The sequence below is a fragment of the Girardinichthys multiradiatus genome, chromosome Y, assembly GCF_021462225.1.
Source record: "Girardinichthys multiradiatus isolate DD_20200921_A chromosome Y, DD_fGirMul_XY1, whole genome shotgun sequence".
NCBI classification, from domain to species: Eukaryota; Metazoa; Chordata; class Actinopteri; order Cyprinodontiformes; family Goodeidae; genus Girardinichthys; species Girardinichthys multiradiatus.
This window is the reverse complement of record NC_061818.1, coordinates 37,382,102-37,404,526: the sequence shown is the minus strand read 5'-3', so window position 1 is coordinate 37,404,526 and position 22,425 is coordinate 37,382,102. Positions and strand designations below refer to the sequence as shown.

Below are 22,425 nucleotides of genomic sequence, written 5' to 3'. Positions count from 1 at the left end.
TGATTCAGATGATTAGGTTCATAGCTCGTTTAGAGACCCTTTTAATGATATGCTAATTTTGTGAGATAGGAATTTTGGGTTTTCATGAGCTGTATGCCAAAATCATCTGTATTAAGACAATAAAAGACCTTAAATATTTCAGTTAGTGTGCAATGAATCTAAAATATATGAATGTTAAATTTTCATCATGACATTATGGAAAATAATGAACTTTATCACAATATGCTAATATTTTGAGAAGGACCTGTATTAGGACTTGCTGTATATTTATTATTTTTCTAACTAAATTTGCCATCAAGTGTTGTTAGAAACATCAAACCCTCTCAGTTTACAAAGTGACCGAAGTCTCACATAAACTAGTTGTTAGAAGTTGTTGCATCGCTGATGAGTTTATCTTCACTGCAGTTTTAATTCATTTTAAAACTGCATTACAAAACTGCCACAAAGCAGCTCAAGCAACAGTTTAGAGCACGTCGCCTTGTGCGGTTCAGTTCAGGAAATCATTTTATGACACCATTACAACTCTCTGCACTGCGCGAAGCTCCTGCAGCTTCATTATTTGGGACGACCAGTCATGGGTCAGGAGGCTCAGTGGGTGCGATTTTAAAAATAGGGCTGGGCCACTGCAGCAGCAAGAGAGACGCTGTGTTAAAGAACATATGGTGCAGAGGGGAGGCACTCAGAGGAGGAAATTTTGTGTGGTGGTTGTGGGGAAGATAGAGCCAGCAGGGAGGAGTGAAACAGGCAAAATAAAGAAAAGATTTCGTGATTGGACTAAAGGTCATGTATTGAAATGCAGCAGCTTGACATTTTGTGACTGCAAAGAATACACAAGCACTCAAAAAAAAAAAAAAACTAAAATGAGAACAAAAATGATCCCCCCAGAAAACTAATTTGAATCTTTATGCTTATGAGAGATGTTGAACAAAAAGGGATAAAACAAAAAACACACAAACACTATGTGTATCACTTACCGTATCCCATTTGTCTGTGGGCTAACAAATCCAAGTGAGAAAGAGAGGACCATTAACAATAAATGCTTCAACAAAAGCTTCTAAACAAGAGTTTGCCCTTGGAAAATGCCAAGACTGCTGCTAAGGGTTAACACAAGGTCCAAAAGAGCAAAATCTGAATAATGCATCGAGGCCATGAACCTCATCAGGAGCTAAACAGACTTCAAAAGTGCTGTTTGAAGAGTTTCATTTGGCTCTGAAAGTACTTTTGAAACCCATTTTCCCAGAGAAAAGCCATCCTGTTTAAGTGGCAGACAAGCAAATGCAGGACGTGCACTGCAGCGCTCCATTTCTACAAAGACCCAATGACGATCTCTTAGCTCTAACCTCCAAAGCATGGCCAGAATATCAAAAATATCCAAAAGGGGATCTTTGTGGTGGAAAATATATCAGACTTCACTGGTTTATCAATTTAATGGTGTTTCATTAGATTGTGACTGAGATGGAGGACTAGTCAGTATAGTTCCATGTTAAAAGATCCACTTTCACACAAAATCACATTTAGAGAAATAGACTGGAAGCAGTAATTGGGGTTTAAACAACGAGAACAAACTGCACAGATGATTCATTGGTTATCATACTGTTTCTTATTTCCCTGTGAGAAAGATACTGCTGTCTATGAAATTAGTAGGAGTCTGATAAGGATATCATTTTGCTTTCTGGAAAATCACTTCAGGAAATGAAAACAATCACATCCAGTAAAATGGATTTTTGCACCAGTTTGGATTTAAGATCACCTGTGCAGGATCATTTTACTGTGTTTACTCACCCAGTTTGGGTGTGAGCGCAGTCAGATCCAGGTGGCTGTGCTGGTAGTCATGGTGGTGGTTTCCTATTATTAGACAAAAAGAGAAGACAAATAAAACTCAGTCAAGACATGGCAGACGGGAAGAAAATCTGCTGTCGCTACCTTTCCCCGTGCTTATTTATTTACAACAATTAGAGTCAGAAAATTACTGATTTATTCCCTTCTTGCAGATATAATTCATTTAGAGATTTACTCTCTTATGTTTAAAAAAGAGGTATTTATGTTTGACTTATGAACAAATCTTCATGGAATGAGTAGTAATTAATCCAGCATTGTTAGTAATTACATATGATGCAGGCTAACCAAACATCCCTCAGATCCATATCAAATACTGCTGTTTAGTTGAAGGCTATTGCACCTCAGAGATATGGACTGGGTGTTATTTGATGTTGGTGCTAAGATACCCTGGTTGCAACCACATAAGGCACCAGTCAGATGTGTTAGCGAATAAATCACAGATAATAAGAGTATTTGAAAATAAAAGGACATAAAGTGTGTTTAAGGTCACTTTTGAAGAACTGTTTTTTGTTATACTGTTGTGCTTTGATTCTAAAGTATGTACCTCAATTTTATTGAGGTGTTTTATATAATGGAGTGGAAAGACAATTTCAGTACAGCCACAGGTTTTCTTCTGCTTACAATAATTACACATCAGTTGACAAGAAATCCAATATTTTAAAAGATTCCTGCATCTCTTTTCCCATGCGAATCAAGAAAGTTCAGACATAAAGACAACACATGACGTTGCAAACTTGGTCAGTTTGATCTGTTCTGATGCCCTGAGCAACTTTAATAGAAAACAACCCCAGACGATATCATCTAGAGCGAAGTACTTATTTTAAAGCAGGAACACATTGTTTTTCACCTGCAAATCTGGACTCTACGTGATATCCTTGCCATTGTGATGAGGTGTCCTCAACTTAGTGGTCTGTTTGAAGAAGACAACCTTAGGCTAATGCCATATAACATGTACTCCTGCCAGTTGAAAGACTACATGTATTTCAGTTGTCTCCAAATCCAGTCCTTGGAGGCTGCAGGTTTTAGATGCGTTGTTGCTCCAACACACCTGAATGAAATGGCTGAATTACCTCCTTAGCATGACATCAGACTCTGCAGGAGCCTGGTAATGGGTCATTAGTTTAATTCAGGTGTATTGGAACAGGGATTCATTTAAAAGTTGTAGGACATTGGCTCTCAAGGACTGGTGTTTGTACCACATATCCAAGACTAGGTCATAGAGGCAACAGCTTCCCAGAAGAAAGTGTATTTGTAAGATATTCAAAAGGCATCTTTAAAGATGTGCCAACTACCTCAATTGACTGTTTTCCATGAAAATGTGGAAAGACTCTATAATGAGTGTGTCAAAACAACCAAACCCCTCAGTATGTATCTAAGGGTGATCCAAGCCCCCTCTTGGATGTATTTTTCATTTCTTTCTCATGGTCATTAACCACAGTTCAGGAGGGATGGATGCTAGATTAAAGCTTAATGTTTCATAACTTTCTCTTCATTACAATGGATCAGTACAGCATCTAAATCAGTGTCCCAATCACCCGTTCCAGTCAAACAGGGAGAAACAGCTCATTCCGAACCAGAAGATGAAATTTTCCAGACTTTGAGGTGCTACATACTACTGTACTGTCTACTGAAGGACCTGAAGGTATGTGGCGAACAGCATCCACAAAGAGCTCCACAGAAATCCGAACCATCCCCTGAACTGGAGCCCAGTGGTTTCACCCCGAAATTCCGTCCCTCAAAGGTAGGAACAGAATCAGTGAGAAAGAGCAACCCTGGCAGAGCCCAACACTCATCAGGAACCATATTCAGCCATAAAAAGCTGTTTATCAAGCCACTTGTTATAGGGTTCCTCCATAGAGTTGCTGGAACCAGGGTTTAAGGTAGGGTAAGGAGTTCCGTCATTAGCAGATGCTTCTCAAAAGGAGTCAGATTTGGATCATGTCTGGGATTCCCTTCTCATCTATTACCTCTTTTGTTGTCTAAAGACTAAAAGGGCCTCAATGAGAAGCCCAAAATGCTACAAATGAAATACACCTCACAGGACACCATGAGGGACATGGTTATAACCCTTCCTGAAGTCAATAAAGTGCATGATGAGTGTGAGAAGAAGCGGTGTTTTATTGACAGGAAGAATATCGACTGGACTATCACTGGGATTTCCTTCTGTAGCACCACAGACATCCCCTGAGAGGCTGAGAAGTGTGATCTCCAACATCTCCCTTTAGAAAAGAATTAAACAGGTTGAGCAACTATTACCATGGATGGATGGATGGATGGATGGATGGACGGATGGACGGACGTACATATGTATGTACGGACGGACGGATGGATGGATGGATCCATTACTAAAATACATTAACTTTTTGATGATATTTTACTGTATTAGATGCAACAGAAAAAGGTCATGTTTAATGCAAGACTCCAATCCTCAGATGCTCAGCATTGTGTGATAACATTTCACTAGTGGGAATCCAGGGAAATTCAGATGATGTCTGCCATAATGATGACAACTTGTCGTTTAATTTGTATGTATGTATGTTTAATTTCAGACAATCAGACAAATTTCCTTCAGTCTATTAGAGGTTTGCAGCATTTCTAAATGAAATATTTGTTTTTTTCAGTGTTTCAAGTGGGCAAGAAGCCATTACTCCTTTAGAAACTCACTGTTTCCTCCACCTTTCTCCACTGCTTTAGGGAAATGATTGATCATCGCCTGTTTAACAGGAACATGGAAGCAGCTTCGGCTCACTGCGATCCATTGTTGCTCCAAGTCATTTGCTTCTGCTGTAATATTGTTATGTTTGGTCTGACTCACTGAAGACTAAAGCGTCTGAGTTGCAGAGGGATATTCTCCAGTGTGAAAACTGTTTTTTCTAAACAACACACAAAGCATGTGACAGTTGTACCCAGTTTGGATTCAACTATGTTCATTTGTCACCCAGTAAGAGCAGAAAGACAAAAGAAAGTGTACTCTGAATGCCCCAGAGAGCTTTGCGTGAGCTCTTTAAAAAGCTTTGAAATGATGACAAGGGGCCGGGTTCTGCTTTAGTTAAAGATCAGTGTTTGTATGTCACCAGGCTTATTTTCCTCTGGGTGCATGTGACATTTCTGACAAATGTTGAGTGTTGCTCAGATCCAGATGGAAATATGTTGCTAAAATGTGAACGCTCCTATCATTAACTAGTTTAAAGCAGCCACAACAGATGAACAAACAGTTTTGGTTTGTTCTCCCTGCAGATGCTTTATGATTAAGTAAATATTGGATCTTTGAAGCAATTGTTTTTTTTTTTGCAAAAAGGCACGGAAACAAAAATAAATGTAGCTCTATAAAATTAACCACAAGAGCAAACCCAACGTTTAGAAGCTGATGAGGATGCTTTTGTTTGGAAAAATGTCAGTTTTGTGGTTTTATACCTGATTTAATCAACTGTTTCACAGTATGTGGCTTATTTGTGATGCTCAACAGACCACAAAACAAAATAAAATGTTTGGCCAATAAATAACGAGAAATATTCTAATCCTTGAATTCAACACAAGATTTCAGGAAAGGTTTAGACATCGCAGAGTAAACAGTCTCAACATAAATCAGTCAGATGGAGCAAACGTACGCCAAACACATTCACTCTTAGCTCTTATTCGGTCAGTGGAGGACAAAGACATCTGAGAAGACCAACAGTAGTATGCTTGAATGTGTGATATTGTTACCTAAAGCAGATGGGAATGACTGAATCCCAGATCGGGAGTACTTACAAGAGAGGAAAAATGAAATGAAGCCAATCTGATGCACATTTACAACAATTGAGAAGCAGCGGAAGGAAAGGTGTTACACAGTGGAAAATGTTGAACTGACCATGGGGGCATGCATTCACATTTAAAACTCTCTCTGTAAGGTCACAACGCAGTGAAAATATGTTTCTTTATGCTCCAGATCACTTTAAGTATTTCATGCTTTAAACCTTTAACTGTTATTTGGGTCATGAAGTTATGAAAGTTAGCGTTCAATTAGAAAAATCCTACATTTTTGATACATTTTGTCAAGTTATAACCTCGAAATTTGAAGTAATTTGTGGGGAAGCACATAATGGTGCAGTGATAGGAAATGACATATGGTTTTCAAATTTTGTTTAGGTGTGCGTTTGTATTCAGTGTCCTTTTACCCTGCCCCCCCTAAATAAATCCAGAACAAAGCAACTGCCTTCTTCCAGTTAGTAAAGAGATTCCACTTGATGGTCGTAAGACCAAGGAACACAGCAGGGAGAAAGCAGTGGAGACGTTTAAAGCATGTGAAATCTATGTGAACATGAATTTAGCTCATATGTTTTATGATGTGAACATTAAACATGAATTAATTTACAGTTAAACCCAAAATTATTCAGTTTGTTTCTGACAGGTAATTAGGCAGCTCTCTTAAGATAATGCAAGTATCAATTCTGGAAAATAATTATTTATGTTTTTACCTATCTTTTGTTAAAAATGATGAAACTTATTTCTACTCCTTTCCATAACCAATGGAAACATGTTTATTGGCATTATCTATAGCAACTAAAGCCTTCTTATAACTGCTGAGCAACTTTCTGCAGGTTTCTACTGGGATTTTGATGATTCATCTTTGATGATAAACTCTTGGATGAAATCTTTGAGATTGGGAGGCCTAACAGCCATCACCTTAATCCCTAGCTCCCTTCACAGCTTCTCTATCAGAGCCAAGTCAGTACTCTAGCTGGGCCACTCCAAAACAGAAATAGTAATTCAAGCTGGATTACAAATTTTGATCAAATTAAAAGATTACTTTAAACCGAAATCTGCCAGGAGTATAAATAGTTTTGGGACTAACTGTAGCTTTGAGTATGTGGAGCTTTTGTTTTCCTTATTTTTCCAGAGTCTTTTCTACTTAAGAGATGCACCAGCTACCCTACACAGATAAGCAAGTGTAGAGGAAATAGGAAGGTAGAGTAAAAATAAGAAGAATGGATGGATGGACGGACGGATCGGTGTATGAAATGACTTTAACAGTAATCTGGATCAATCCATCTCACCTTATGAGCTGCATTTGTTGGTAATAATCTCCCTCTGACAAACCTGACGTCTGGTGCAGCTTCTTCTAAATTTGTTCAAAACACTGAACTTTCCGAGTTCCCAGTTGTCATAGAATAGAGCAGATTTGCAACAGCAACAACCTACTATGTATTAATGAATAATGCAGCAGCCCTGGCTGATAGTAGAGTGTGTCGCATTGACTGTCAGCAGCAATGTCACAAATGAAGTGCTTTCAGGTTCCAGCCGGTGGACAGAGGGGGATCCCACTGTGACCCAGATCCATTTTAAACGCCTCGCTCTGGGGAAGCTGACAGACAGATGCTGGCTACGGTGAGAGCCCATGCGGTCATTCTGCTGGCACAGTGTAAGGCATCATGTAAGCATCGTGCAACAGATCACCTCATTTTGCCCTTGTGCAGAAGTGCGCCTGACAGAAAATCTCACTTTGCAGCTTCTTTCACCTTTTACCAGTTATGAGAAGGGAAGCGGCATCAGAGTGGAGCATTTGGAATTGAGAGCTGAAATAATTTGTAGAAGGAACTGTGCACTTTGCTCTTGCTAAAAAACATATTCAACACCTCAGAAAATGTAAGTTTTTAGACATTTTTTTAGTCCTACTGATGTCTCAGAACAGAACAGAATCCTCATGGTGACTGGTGATTATAAATATAACAGAGGAGAGAGCAGAAAGAACAAGAACTCAAAGCCACATTCAGTGGAAATGAGCCCTTAATCATGTCTGTGGATTTATCATCACATGACCACAGGTTCAACACGAGATCAATCAGCACGAGGAAGCAGTGAGCCACCATCGGTTTTCATATCGAAGCTATAATTCTGCACAACCATAGAATATTTCAGCAAAGTTGAAAAAGAAACAGTTTGGCCGTTTTTATCAAGAGTGTCCAAGCAAACTATTAGAAAGCATAAAAACACAAATAAATTCCAAATGCTGCATGTCATACAGTTAAAAGCACAAAATCAAAGCAGCATTTTTATAACTCAGAACTAGATCCTAATATTAAAGTGGCTTCATACTGATACCACCCATCCTCTCTCTCTGCATAAACATGAATGAAAGCCAGATGTTCCTCTTCCTGACAGTCCAGCTCATCAATTGTTATCCCACAGTGTTCTCAGTCCAGAAGGGTTATGCACAGTGATGTAAAATGCATTTTTTCTGTTTTTGCATTTTTGACACAGTTAAATCTTCCAGATCATCAATCATATCTTAATATCAGACAAATATAATCTGAGCAAATACAAAAAACATCTTTCGAATTATGATTTTATTTATTACAACCTGGCTCTATGTAGAAGTACCTGCCCCTAAACCCAACAACTGGTCGTCCCAGGAGGGTTTTTAAGAATGAACAGCTTACTCAAGTGTTCTTGAGCTTAAGGACACAAACTGATGTATGGACGTTCTTCTTCGGGTTTTTCAGCAAGAGGGCAGGATTTATGGTTCCGTGAACGACAGCAATTTGTCCAGGTCCTGAAGCAGCAAAGTAAAACTCTACTATTGCATTACTGGCATCTTGTTGACTGTCAGTATGATGCTCTCTTGCTGGCATTTTTTCATATCCATTCTTTGATTTATTTAGGGCATGTTATCTTACAGGTTCTATCTTAGTTATTTCTTGACTAATGAAATTGAATAATAAATCTAAATCGGTTGCTTAAACAGGCCGTTCATGCTGTGAAACCCTCCAATGTAGCTTATTAAAAACAATTCTGCAAAGAAGAGCGGGTCAAAATTCCTCCACAGAAATGTGTAAGACTCCTTGGCAGTTACCACAAATGTTTGACTTTACTTGGGTTTTCTTTGTCTGATATAGAAACTAGTCTGATGTTCTTAATAATTTAAGTATGACGACAAAACAAAAAACATTCTTGCAGACATTAAAGAAAAAGTCCTGTTCCAGAGTTACTGGATAGGCATGCTTGTAGATGTACATTTCTGTGCGTCTTTGAAACATAATCCTGAGGCACAAATAAATATATGTAACACGACTTCTGGTTTTATGAGCAGAAATCTCACATGTATCATTAAATACTGAGAAGACCAAAGATTTAAATGATCATTTTTCTACTTTTTTTGGTTTCTCATTGAGCATTTCCTGCTTTCTCTGCTTCAGTGGAACATTTCAAAGCCTCTTAATGTCAAATTTCTGGGTATTTAAAAACATTTTATTTGTTAGTTGGATTTTCCCCTTTGTGCACTGAGCTTAATTATGGCCCTCCTCTGTGCATACTAAATCATTCCAATTCTGCCAATAAGTAAAAAAACTTCTAACAAAGAAAAACAAATAGAACTGTCAGTCTGTGATTTATTTATTTTGTTTTAAAGTTGTTAATTTTCCACCTCATGGACTCCAGATGTGGACGAGACTCCACCATGCTTGTTTCATTGCTGTAAGTGTGACAACCTGACATTTCCACAGATGTGCAACAGAAAGCAATGATCCACAGAGTCTCTCTGAGTCTTACCAGTGAACTGTCACAATCTTCTCTGACGGCGTTGCCTCGGGAAGCTTCTCGGAATCTGCGTTTTACTAACAAGGATAAGCACAGATTTATCTGATGTCTTCTTCGATACTTCAGAAGTAACATCACACAAAGCTGCCGTTATCCTTGCCGTGGAATACTGGACACCATGGATCAGCTGGCCGGAAAACAGGAAGACTGAAGAGTAAGCAGCTGAGAGTAGGTATAACGTGAAGGTTCCCAGAAGAAAGAAACCTGCTTAATAAATACCGGAGACCACAATCAGAATTAGAAATCTCTTTAAGACGTTTTATGTTATGACTTGTGAAATCGGCTTATTTTAAACCTATTTTATGCATAATAAACAGGTCCACCTCAGTAAAAAATATTCTGAACAGGTGAATTTATTTGATAGTTTTTTGACAGTATATTCTAAAGATTCATTACCCACAGAATGATATATTTCACATGTTGATTTCTGTTAAGTTTGATTATTGGGGATTTTAACACAGAAATGTTCTGTTATGGCCTTCACAATCATGGGGAGGACCTCTGACTCAACAGTTTTCCAACAGTCTGTGAAACCCTCCACATAGAGTTTAAGACACAAATGATCATATCGTGAGAAGCACTGAGTGCTGTATTCAAGTATGTTGATGGAAAGTTCAGTGAATGGTAAAATAGCTGCAGAAGCAACATGGATAATAGCAGCCTGGAGAGCATAGTGAAGCAGTGTCCATTCAACAATTTGCATGGACAGCAAGTGGAGTCAGAGCTTCAAGAACCACCACACCCAGATATATTCAGAAAATGGACTACACCTGTCACAATCCTTGTATTAAGCTACTCATGAACCAATATAAAAACCTTCTTACCCGGACTAAGGAGAAATAGGACTGGACTGTTGCTGAGAGGTCCAATATCCTCTTATCAGGTGAAAGTAAAATTTGCATTTCATTTGAAAATTAGAGTCCCAGAGTCCTGGTAATTCATGCAAAATGAGCCCTGATGAAGTAGTGAGTGCATGTACAGCACATGGACACTTTTGAGGAACACTACATTTCTTTATGGCAAATGGACATTTTTGTTCTTTATTCGTAAAAAAAATGCTAATTTGTTGGTCAGATCTAATATTCTAATTATCTGGGTAACTGTATCTGTAAGCCAAAATCATCTAAATAAACACAAATAAATGCTTGGAATACATAACGGTATGTACTGCTCCTGTATGAGTTTCACTTTTTGAGCTGAATTACAGAAATAAGTTACATTTTAGATAATATTCTAACTTATCGCGACATATCCCATTTCTGCATGAACAAATCCAGTCAGCCTCCTGTCTTTTTGAGAAACTCAGAGAATTTCAGAAAGGCTAAAAAAAAAAAAAAAAGAAAAATCATAAAGGGCTTGTGTAGCATGTAGCGTCAAGTCAATCTGCGGAGACTGAATCCAGGAGGGACTGCTGTATTAAAACATTCATAGGTGAAAGCTCTGGACATGAGGCGCTGTCAGGCACGACATACACAACACTGGATTCCTTTACAGCGGCTGTTTCCGGCCTCAGAGAAACAAACACTGAGCTCTGCACAAAATAAAGTCACAGAAAAAGTTCACCTGAGAAGGTTTCAGAGTCTAAACAGGGAGCTGGAGTGGATTCCTGAGTTTATATTTTAACAAACGGGCATAAATGCATTTTTTAATGGCAAATGTGTTGAAATGCATTTTTTGGGCAATAATAGTTAATATTTCCATGAGAATGAATCAGCTTAGAAAACAACTTACATTTAAATGCATTCATGAAAGTATAAAAAAATTAAAATACTATTTTAATGCGTTTCCTTTCCCCTTTGCAAACCATAATATTACCTCATTGAACAAATTGGTGGAAATTATTCCTACATTGGTGCTCTTGCTGAAAACCAACATTAATTGCATTTGTGGTCAAACCTTTATCCAATAAGGCTCAGGGCAGAAGTAGAACACAGTGCTGATCAGGAGCAATTAAATAAAGGCATATTAATCGTTCTTGGGGCATCTTCTTTTAATGGGCGTGAAGAAAATGCAGCCAAGTATTCTAAAACGAATTACCCCGTTAGTTATTTTCTATAATTACGCTCCATGTTTTCCCATAATTACACTGGCTGCTTGGCATATAGCAACTGTAGATAAGCAGGGTGATGGAGCGATTAAATGGAGGAGAAAAGGCGGGCTTTGTCAAGACACCACAAACTGGAAAATTGCAACTGAGATCTTTTAATGACTTTGTAATTATGAGTCAAGCTCTGCTGCTTGGTGGCATTTCATGGAGAGTGCTTAGAATGCTAATGCTTATTGTTTACATCCAATATTGGGAAGAAATTTCACTTTAGGTGCAGCTCAATTGATTAAGAACTAGGAATCCACCCTGAACCAATTGCTGAAAAGCATATTTTTTAAGCCTGTAATGTGCGAATTATCTGGAATAACAGAAAAGAGGTTGTCTTTCAGTGAGTTGTTTTATGGAAGGTCAAATGTGCCTCAACTATTTAAATAAATAAAACTAGAGCTTAGTGCCTAAATGAGTCGTTCATTATTAAAAACTAAACAGAAAAAGGTATCATTAAAACATTTTAAAATAATTAATAGCAGTGTAATTATTTTTCAAATTCATTAATTATTTCAAGACATCATGAGCTTATTTGATCATTCAACTGTCAAAGTCAGTAGGCGGGACTAACATTGCTTCGGTCAAGATGATTGGTCTAAACTGGATCTGCTGTGCAGGAAAAGCAATCAACCATTGAGAGGTTTAAATGATTTAATTTAGCCTTGCAGCACAGGAACAATAAAGTACTAAACACAGTTTTATATATAATAATTTCAATTTTGACATCAATATTTTCTCAGTTATCTTCTTAATCATTAATAAAATTAATAAATAAATTTTATGAATATATAACTTTACATAGTATCAATTGAAAATGTTTTACATTTCTCATTTAAATATTTCATTTTATATTTAGTTAATTATTGACACCTTTAATACATCTATTTATTTTATAATAATTTAATAATGCGTTGAATTATGAAACTTCTAGCCCTCTGTATTTTTTCTCTTGTTTCTCACTTTCTGTGACATTTTTGTTCAGGTCAGATATCTCCTGTCCTCCTCTAACTAAAAACAAAGGGAGGAAAACCATGACGACTTTCTTGGCATTACACATCAACTTCCCAGTAGTGGCCCCCAAGGCAGAGGATCTTTGTTTTTCTAGTATTGATTAGGGATAGTATGTCACAGCTCCTGAATGCATCATGCATGCCTGGCATGTTTTTTTTACAGTCAAGACAAGACACAGTCTGCTGTTTTCCCCTCTTAGATGACCTTGTGATATCCTAACTAGAATAAAAACCCAGCAGGCTAAAAAACAGCAATTACAAATGAGGAATGTACATATATATATATATATATATATATATATATATATATATATATGCCAGTATTATGTAGGTTTTTGAAGTTTTGAAACAAGATTAAAAAAAAAAAACATCTGTTGTTTAATTGCCTGAATTGTTGTTATTGCAAAAAATAGTTTTCCTGGTTGTTCATGTTCTCTACAGTGAACCCGTATGGGTCATTTTTTCACAGTTCAGCTGGAATAAACAATTAAGTCTAAGCTTCAGATGTGTTATTTTTTTACCTGATACTAATTGAGTTCATGTCGGATAATAATTTATCTTGACAAACATTTGTTTTATATTCAAAATCAGTTCTGAAGAAAGTTCTGCAAAAATGTGTTCATGTGTGGCTTTTATATTTTCTGTAAAGGGCATGAAGCTGAACTGTGAAAAAAATGACGACATATTTCCTCTGGGACGTCATCTGGGCCGATGGTCAGGCTGTTACAAACATTTACCTATAGTATACTTTGTCCAATTTCTGACTATATACAAATTTATAATCTAACTATATATTAACTAATTTTTTGCTTTATTTAATGACCATTGTACACATAGGTCTTACCAAAAAAAAATTGTTCATGTTTGTCAATTCAATACATTGGTTTATTAAAATTAATTAATTGATTTTAGTCAGTTTTGTCAGTTCGCTGCGTTGGGACATCCAGACTGTGGTAATACAATGCCAAGATGGAAACATTTTAGCAATGAACTTAGAAAAGCAACTATTGCTGATATAAGGCCATCTATAAACAACATGAGCAAATTATTCTACAGTTAGCAAGAATATTTATAAGTGGAAAACAAAAAAAACAAAATAAAATGTATCATTGCTTGTTTTCATAGATCACAATATTCCCAAAAGACACACTCCTTTGAGGAGGAAGAACTAAGAGTTGCACCAATTAATTTGCTGAAACTCTTTTCTCTGGAATTTCAAATGGCCGTTTTTGTTGAGCTGCTCCTTTCTTGTATCATTCACTCAACTTCCACTTCACAGACTCAAAGCAACAAGAGCCTCCTTCTCCCCAGGCCTCATGAGCGATGTGTAACGATTACAACAGATAATTACATCTATTTCCATATAAATGTGATTGATACTTGTCCTACAGAGTTTAGCTTCCTTAAGCGGCTGCCGGAGTTGCTTGCGTCTGATCTTGTTGTGATCCATCCATAATATTTGGATCCTCGTTCTGAAGTTACTTAATTAAATGATCATTTGCAACAAGTAAACAATTGTGGATGATGATGGTAATTAACAGTGGCTGAACAACGTGAGGCACTACGTGTTGAGAGACACTACAACTGCATCTAACAGTATTTATTAGAAGGCTTGTGATTAATTCGACTTCATAGGAAGTCAGAGTTAGATCTGTTTTTTTTTTTCCTGGTGGCAGACTCAGAATGACTGCAGCACCACATGCTAAGAGGCCACAGGCTTAATTGATTAGGTGCTGTCATCCAAAATATCGACCTCCCTCATAAGAATCTCAAATGAACACTTGAGTGATAATGTCAGCACTCGTTAAAATTTTATCGCTGCGGGACTTTTTGAAATGTCAAGACAAGCCCGAAGGGTTTTAAAACAAGGGAATCTTTTTTAAATAGATGCCACGAACCCCATTTTCATAACAACTGCGAAAAGGTCTTTAATGTGCATTTATGATTCAAACATATAATCAATGTTTTGTCCCTTTTCCCACTGTGCTTTATAATATCTACAGGCCCTTCCTGAAGCCCCTGGGTTGAAGTGCTGATAAAATTTGTTTACCCTTTGCAGCCTTGTGGCAAACATACCTTGAAGTCCACAAAACCCCCGGATTTTACAGGACAGCAGCTTATCAGTGGACAGCAGGTATAGACCCTTTGACATGTTTCATGTTGTGTCACATTGCAACCACAAACTTCAGTGTATTGAATTTATTTGTGATATACAAACAGAGTACTGCATAATTTGTGAAAAGGTGGGTTTTTCTACAGATAAAATCAATTGCTTGCATATTTAATGAGCTCAATTTACTCTGACAGCCATAAATAAAATCTAGTACTCACCTATTTAGTAGAGTTCTCCTGTGTGAAATTTATGTTGAGTCTAACTACAGCTGTTTTGTTTGTTAGAACATTAGAGAACAACCTGCACCATGAAGACCAAGGAACACAGCAGACAAGTCTGGGACAAAGTGGTAGAGCAGGTTAGAGTCTAAAACAGCACCCTCCAGAGCTCTGTTCAATCCATCATCTGCACTTGGAGAGAGGATGGACCGACTGCGGTTCTACCGAGAAGTGGACGTCTAACAAAACCAAGAGGCCCCTTGTTGCTCCTGAGGAGCTGCAGAGATCCACGGCTCAAGTGGGAGAATCTGTTGACAGGGCAACTATAAGGTGTGACACCACAAATTTGGCCTTTATAAAAGAGTGGCAAAAAAAAACAAACGCCGTAAGACTTCCTGTTTGGAGTTTGCCACAAACCATGAAGAGGACACTGTACATATATGGAAGGTGGTGTTCTGGTCAGATGAGTCCAAAACCGAATACCCTGGCATACATTAAAAATACTATGTATTGTCTACCTCAACCCACTTGGAGAGAAATAAATACACATGGCTTTGCAGCACATGTCAAAGGATCAGAAACTACAAATTCAACAGGTCTCTGGATTCTAATGTTAGTGTAAATCTATATATCACCTTATCTCTCACAATCTTTTGTATAAAGGTACGTGTTGTCAAACTTGTCGGGATATTTATTCCACTCTGCATGTGTATTAAGCATGCTTTCAAAGTTTAGCTTGCTAAGATACGTGAATAATGTGATTACAGTCATTAAAAAAACAAAGCTAACCCTCTTTTAATCCTTGGGTTTTCTGTGTCAGGACAATAACTATGATGTTTTTTTCCCAGGATCTAAAATAATTTAAATCTAACTTTAAGTGAACAAAAACACACAACAGACACCACACAGGGATTATTTAGAAAGTGAAGGTGAAGATGAAATTGAAAAAATCTAAGTGGAAAAGCTAAGCTGACTTACCACTTCTCTGGGAACTAAGAGGCAGGGTACCAGGTGCTGCAAATAATTTACTTGGATTACTGTAACCACAGCAGCTTGCTGCTCTGGAACAAACAGGTGTGTGTCAAATAAATAGCAAGGTAAAAATACATCAACAATGACCCTAGCTAAGCAATCTTGTAAGAGTTATAAGGTGGTTTTCATTTGAAGTCATTATTCTACAGTTAGAAATATTATTTACAAATAGAAACATTTTAGATAGCTGTCAAACGTCCGGTTGACATCCTCAGCAAATTCAGATCGAAAAACGTTGAGAACAATTACAAAAAAACAAAAGAGCTCCATGCTAGACTACAGGTTTTAGTTAACATGTTAAATGTCAAAGGTCATGACAGAACAATAAGGATAATGAGTTGCTTGTTTCACAACCACAGCATCTGCGCACCTTTCAGTCTTGAATCAACCATGAAGTCCTCTGAAAACCAAACCCAGAGTCTGATATGAGTCTATCAGTCCAACAGATGAAGCTTGGTCTAAACTTGGTCATCAACCGAACAATGATCCCGAACACAGCAGCAAATCTACAACAGAACTGCTGAAAAGACAAACATGCTAGGTGTTGCGATGGCCCAATCAAAGTCCAGACTTTGACCTGATGGAAATGTTGTGGTGGGACTATAAGAGAGCTGTGCAGAAACCAACGTCTGCAAAGCTAAATGAATTGAAGCAACATGAGAAAGAAAAGCAGAAGTCAAGCAGACAAAACTATTGAGACTTATTGATACCAAAGGTGGTACAAGTAAATTTTAGTGTGTTTCTGAATGATTAAATTCACAGTTATGGAAACTTTCTTTGTCCCATGACTCTAAACTCCTTGTTTTGTCCAAAAAGAGACACCATATGGATTTTTCTGCTAAAAAAACCAATAATTGTGCTTTTACTATATGCATCCTCCTGTAAAACTCTTTTAAGTCTGATCATGAAGGTAAAAGAGTAAAAACAAATGTATACCTACGGTGGCGAGTGCATATCTTTTATGAGACAGGTTAATTGATTCACTTCTCAGGGAGGTCTTTTTCTTCTCTCTGTGTGTGCCCAGTGGTTGGTTGTCAGCCCCTTCATTGAAAACATCCCCCACAGTTCAGCCTGCAGGACTGACTGCTAATTCTACATCAGCAGAGGAACCAATCTCAGAGGCTGTCTTGTAATGTTTGACCTGAGCCAGGTGGGCGTTTCAAGACCGATCAGACCCACTGTTCAAGCTAAACATAAAGGTGAAATGAAGGTGAGATTTCAGAGCAGAAAAGATTCATTTTAAGGCAACAAGTACAAACATGCTTAGCAAACATTGCTGAATAATAAAGAAAATAGTCCTGTGACAAAATCTGAAGGGATGAGATAAGATGAGTTCAAAAGAAAACAATATAGAACGGTTGATCGGGGATGAAAGCGAGGACTGATGGAGAATGACTGTGGACGAGACGCTGAAGTGATTGTCAAGCTTTGTATCAGATCTTTTGAAGGGCTGTCTGGTGGATTGAAATAGACGGGTCAGAAAGGAGCTAAGGTAAGAATAGGTTGTCTGTCATAAGACACACATGCAGGAATCCCACAATACCAAACAAAGAGAAGAGAAAAACACATCCCTTCTGTTGCTGCATGACATTTTCTGAATGTGGGTCCATCAGAGAGGTCAAGATGTCAATCTCTCCAAGGATTTAAGCTCAACTCATCCAAGACAAAGACTAAAACAAAAGATCCCCTCAAATATTGTTTGAATGTGTCCTTCCTGCAGCATTGCTGACAGCCTCGCAGTCCAGTTTCATTCTTATCTTTTTCAGAAATTTAAAGCTTTTGTAGTGTCTCTGTGTCCCCCTTTTTTCTCAAATTATTGGTGGCTGGCTCTACAACAAGTATTAGTTTAAAAGTGTGCACATTTTATAACCAGGTTATTGCAGTTTTTTTATTTAAATTATTTCCTAAATTTTTAGGAATTGAATTAAACATGATACATGTCACTTTATATGAGGATGAAATTTTATACTTCAACAGAGCTTTTTGGTCGATAACTTTTTTTTCTGTTATCAGGAAAAGGGACAAAAAAAAAGCCTGATGCATTCAGATGGTGAGGTGAACGCCGGTTAAAATGAGTGGTTAGATAGCAAATACATGCTGGAAGGTTGAAAGAAGAGTTGAAAGGTGAACAAAGGCGTTTTATGTACATTTCTTAGATGTGGCTGCGTGTCTGAAATTCCTACGATGCAGGTGCTGAAGTAAAATCTAGCAGCCACATTTCCTATGTCATAGAACCCAAAGAAACAGAAACTCTGGTCACAAAAGACTTCAGGAACATTTTTCTCAGATTTTCTATAGGTTGGCTTCTTTCACAAGCAGCGGGTCTCATTCAGGGTGATTATGCGACTTACATAAAAGCTTGTGGGAGGAAGGCTGGTAAAATATTAATGAATGTACATCTAAGTAAATCAAAAACAAAAGCACTGGCTGACAAAAACGTATCAGAACAAATGGTCTGAGCTCCTGGAAGACATTTTGATCTTTGCTTTCGTGTTTTTCACCACTTTCTTTCCCCCTTGACTAAAAAGATCTCCTTTTTAATTAGACCCAAGGCATAGATGCATATATTTCTGTATAGAATAATTTGTAATCTTAACAGAAGATGCAACTATAGCATTAGATGAGAATTTTCTGTGTTTACTGCAGACACAGGCCCATGGTTAATACACTGTGATGATCACACAGGCAGCATTTTATAAATTACAAAAACAGAAACAAGGGAAATTGCGCTTTGAGGATCTGACGGATGAAGAACTAAATTAAAAGTGAGCCAAAACTCTGCAATATGCTCTGGAATATGTGGTTATGGGTGAGTTACAAAAAACACACAACATCCTAGCTTTTCTCACAAAATGGAGTGATGCTTTAACAAGCCCTCAGAGTGGCTCGTTTTTACCACCTCTTGCCGTTTCTGTTCATTCTGGGTGCCAGACACATCTGTCTGCGCGTTCGCAAAGGTTATGACTGGGTAGAGATGAAATCCTGGTGGGCATTGCATGACTGGAATTCATTTGATCTAGGTGTCTGTCTCTGTTGCTCCTGACAGTGGAACATAACAAAACAAGCACTTCGTTAAAATTACAACGACAGGCTGAAGACAGGAGCAAATGTGTTGTTTTTTTTATAACCAGGAAATGAATATATCAAACATAAATCAGGAGGGTCTGATTTCAATGAAGTCCTGACTCACATTTCCAGCTGCTGATGATGCCTGATAACAGCAGGGAGCCTTTTAAATCTTTTGTTTTGTCTGCTCTTTGTGTGATTTTTGAATAATTTCCTGTGCAAACTTGTTGCAACATGTGCATAATGATATGTTGTGTTGAGTTTCAAGTTATTTTAAATCTAGAAATGATATTTGCATGTCCTTTAATTCCGGAGAGGTCCTTACATATACAGGGTGCTTAAATAAACCATTAACTTGTCATAAAATTCTCAAAAGCCATGAATCTGAAAAAATAAATTAGTTAATAACTTCTGAGAAGCAGAGATTTATAACATAACATAGAGACATTATTGTCTTGTTATTGTTTTCTTACACATGCAAATATAGTGAAAGTATGCAAAAAGCAAAACTTTCTACATTTTCCTTTAATTTCGTTATTGTCTCAAGACCTCCCACTTTTCTGACTTTTGCTCCTGAACTCAAAATTAGGAAGCAAAACAACAGAAAATCGGAAAATGAGTCCATGGGAATTCGGAATAACTGAGTGTTTTAGTGAGCCAAAAGGAACCGTATAATCCACAAACGACTGTACTGCTGCCACAGTCCGTAATGCAGAGCTGACTTGTTTCACCTCAAAAAAGAAAAAAAAAAAAGATAAGATAAGATAAGATATACAATAGTACAGCAACTGCAAAGAACATCCAGACAGATTATAAAATGAGACCAAAGACCAAATAACTAAATAAATAAAACTGTTCCTGCCCATTTAGAGTTGTTTACGTTACAACAAAAAAGTTATGTTTTCATTGGGATTTTATGTGACAGACCGACCCAATATAATACATTATTTTGAAGGATATTTAGTTTTTGACATTTTTTACAATAAAAAAGTGGGCTGTACATTTGCATTCTGTAGAACCACCTCTTGCTGCTGTTGCAGCCCCAAGTCTTTGGGAGATATCTCCACCAGCTTTGCACCCATGAAGACTGGAATAGTTGCCTGTTCTTCTTTGCTAAGTTATTCAAACTCAGTTAGACTTCTTGGAGAGTGTCTATGAACATCATGTTCAAGTCTTGCCACAGATTCTCAGTTGGGCTCAAGTCTGGACTTTGACTGGGCCATTCTAAGACAAGATATGATTTGATCTAAACCATCCATTGTATCTCTGGCTGTATGTTTCAGGTTGTTCTCCTGCTGGAAGGTGAGCCTTCACCCCAGTCTTAAGTCTTCTGCAGCCTCTAACAGGTTTCCTTCCAGGATTGTCGTGGATTTAGCTCCATCCTTCTTCCCATAAACTCTGAGGAGCTCCCCCATTTCTTTCTTTCTTTCTTTCTTCATCACATTTGTAGCTTGCATGTCTAACAGTTGTCCTTTCAGCAGGTTCTCCTACCAGAGCTGTGGATCTCTGCAACTCCTCAAGAGTTGCTGTAGACCTCTTGGTTGAGAATTATTTACACAAAGGTGCAATATATTTACCTATTAGGTGTCTCATGAGGAAATTGGTGTTGGTGGATTTTATTTGGGGGGATATCAGGGCAAAGGGGACTGAATACAAATGTATGCCACACTTTTCAGATTTTCATTTGCAGAAATATTTTTAAAACTATGTATTAGTTATCTTCTTCTTCTCAGGTATGTGCTGTTTTGTGTTGGTGTATCACATACATAAAGGTTTGTGGTTGTAACATTGCAAAATGTTGAAACTTGCACTGTAAACGTGCCTGAGCTTTTCAGCAAAACATTTGCCAGCATTGCTTGTTGGTTCACAAACAACCCAGAGATGTTAGTTTTGATGCATAAAATGTGAAAAATAAATAAAATGAAAATAATAATTCTGTTCCTCTCCCAGAATAGGTTGTATATTTGTATCGACCCATTGAACTAGAAATGTTGTTACTCCAGCTGATTGCCTGTAAGGTTGTGTGCAGTTTCTTTAATGTCGTTGCTCAGCAGCGGAACAAAACCTTTAATCTGATCCTGGTAACAAAGCAACAAGCTCATGTTTCCTCTCGCAGTTGAAAGTGCGGATTTCAATTTAATCACAATCAGAAAAGTTGATTAGGAGTTGGGGAAAATAATGAGCCTCCATTATTTACTAGCTGGTACCTCTTTCTCCTGATGGGAATCAAAACCCATTATCCTCCTCCCAGACCCCCACCCCACAGCAGATTAAAACAATTCAGCATAAACAATGCACATTTAATTCTCATTTCAAGTGAGAATCTGATGAATGAAGCTCAACTGGAGATCATCATCTGACAGAAACCAGTTCGAAGAGGGGAGCAGAGGTTGTTACACGGTCGTGCAGACAGAGACACAAATAACAGAACGCCAAGGGAAAGACGATCTCAAATGATACGCTGCTAATTAAATTCATCTAAAAGCCATTAAAACGACTCTGGTACTGTTTGAGTGAAGCCATATTGTGATTGCATTCGTTTAAATCACCTCGGATGATAAAAGCGGTGCGGAGCGGAAACAGAGGGAGCCACTGCTGGGTCACGTCATTATATCAGCATCTTCTCTTATTTCCTGCAGAACCAACTCATCCTCTCTTTCAAAGCACAATCTTCACTTCTTCACTCATTTTTTCTACATGTTTAGCAATGATCCAGATAGCTGTGCTGTAGAAGAGGACAGATGTATAATTTATAAAGCTGTTCCTGATGATACTCCAGTTTCTCTTGCAGAATCTGAAGCATTTATTGGGTGTTAAAGCAGAATGTGGGGCACCATGCTTGCCCAAGCATCCAGGGCTGTTTTATAATTTATTTTTCATTAATGTTGTGCTTATGTTTTCATTGATTCTGTGTTAAACTAAAATTAATCTCTTCCAGACATTTGATGTTATCCAAAAATAACAAAAACAAAAAAACATGCAAGCTACCAATGGCCACAAAACTGTCCCATCATCGCAAATTATGTTTTTGTGTGTAAACAGTCCTGTTTCAATGAATCGTTTACACTATGATAATGCAACGCTCCAATTTGGCAGTACTGATGCAGAAGGTCCAAACAAAGACATTCCTGTATAACAGACCAAGAATATGGAAATATTACAAAGTCACTCAATATATTTATAGATAGCAGGTAACAAGCTCACTGACATAACATTGTCTTCCTTCATGCATTTTTCCAAAAATCAAAGTTTGAGCATCTGTCCAATCCACAAAGTCCTCACAAAGGAGGACTTGCTCCTCAAATAGTGCTGCAAATTAAAGGTTTTCTGACACCATTTGTTCACAATTTATTGTGGAAGTATATACCCATTCAGGGGAAAATCCTCTCATATTCAAATAATTACGGCAAAGTTACAAAAACCTTTTGCAAAAGAGGACAGGAACCTGAAAAAAATAGCAGTTATGAGCTGTGTGAT

General features: G+C 37.6%; 1 protein-coding gene across 4 annotated transcripts in view; it reads right to left on the bottom strand.

The window, feature by feature from the left end:
* The window catches only part of LOC124865048 (protein shisa-6-like), a 104,341-nt gene that overhangs the window by 21,250 nt on the left and 60,666 nt on the right, over nt 1–22,425 (bottom strand). For 2 of the 4 annotated variants that reach the window (XM_047360051.1, XM_047360053.1), the window contains exons 6-7: nt 1,783–1,845; nt 975–995 (exon numbers count right to left, since the gene is read on the bottom strand). In XM_047360051.1, the coding sequence (XP_047216007.1) occupies nt 975–995; nt 1,783–1,845 (84 nt within the window). The remainder of the gene's footprint in view (nt 1–974; nt 996–1,782; nt 1,846–22,425) is intronic. The other 2 variants (XM_047360054.1, XM_047360052.1) reach the window with 1 other exon arrangement.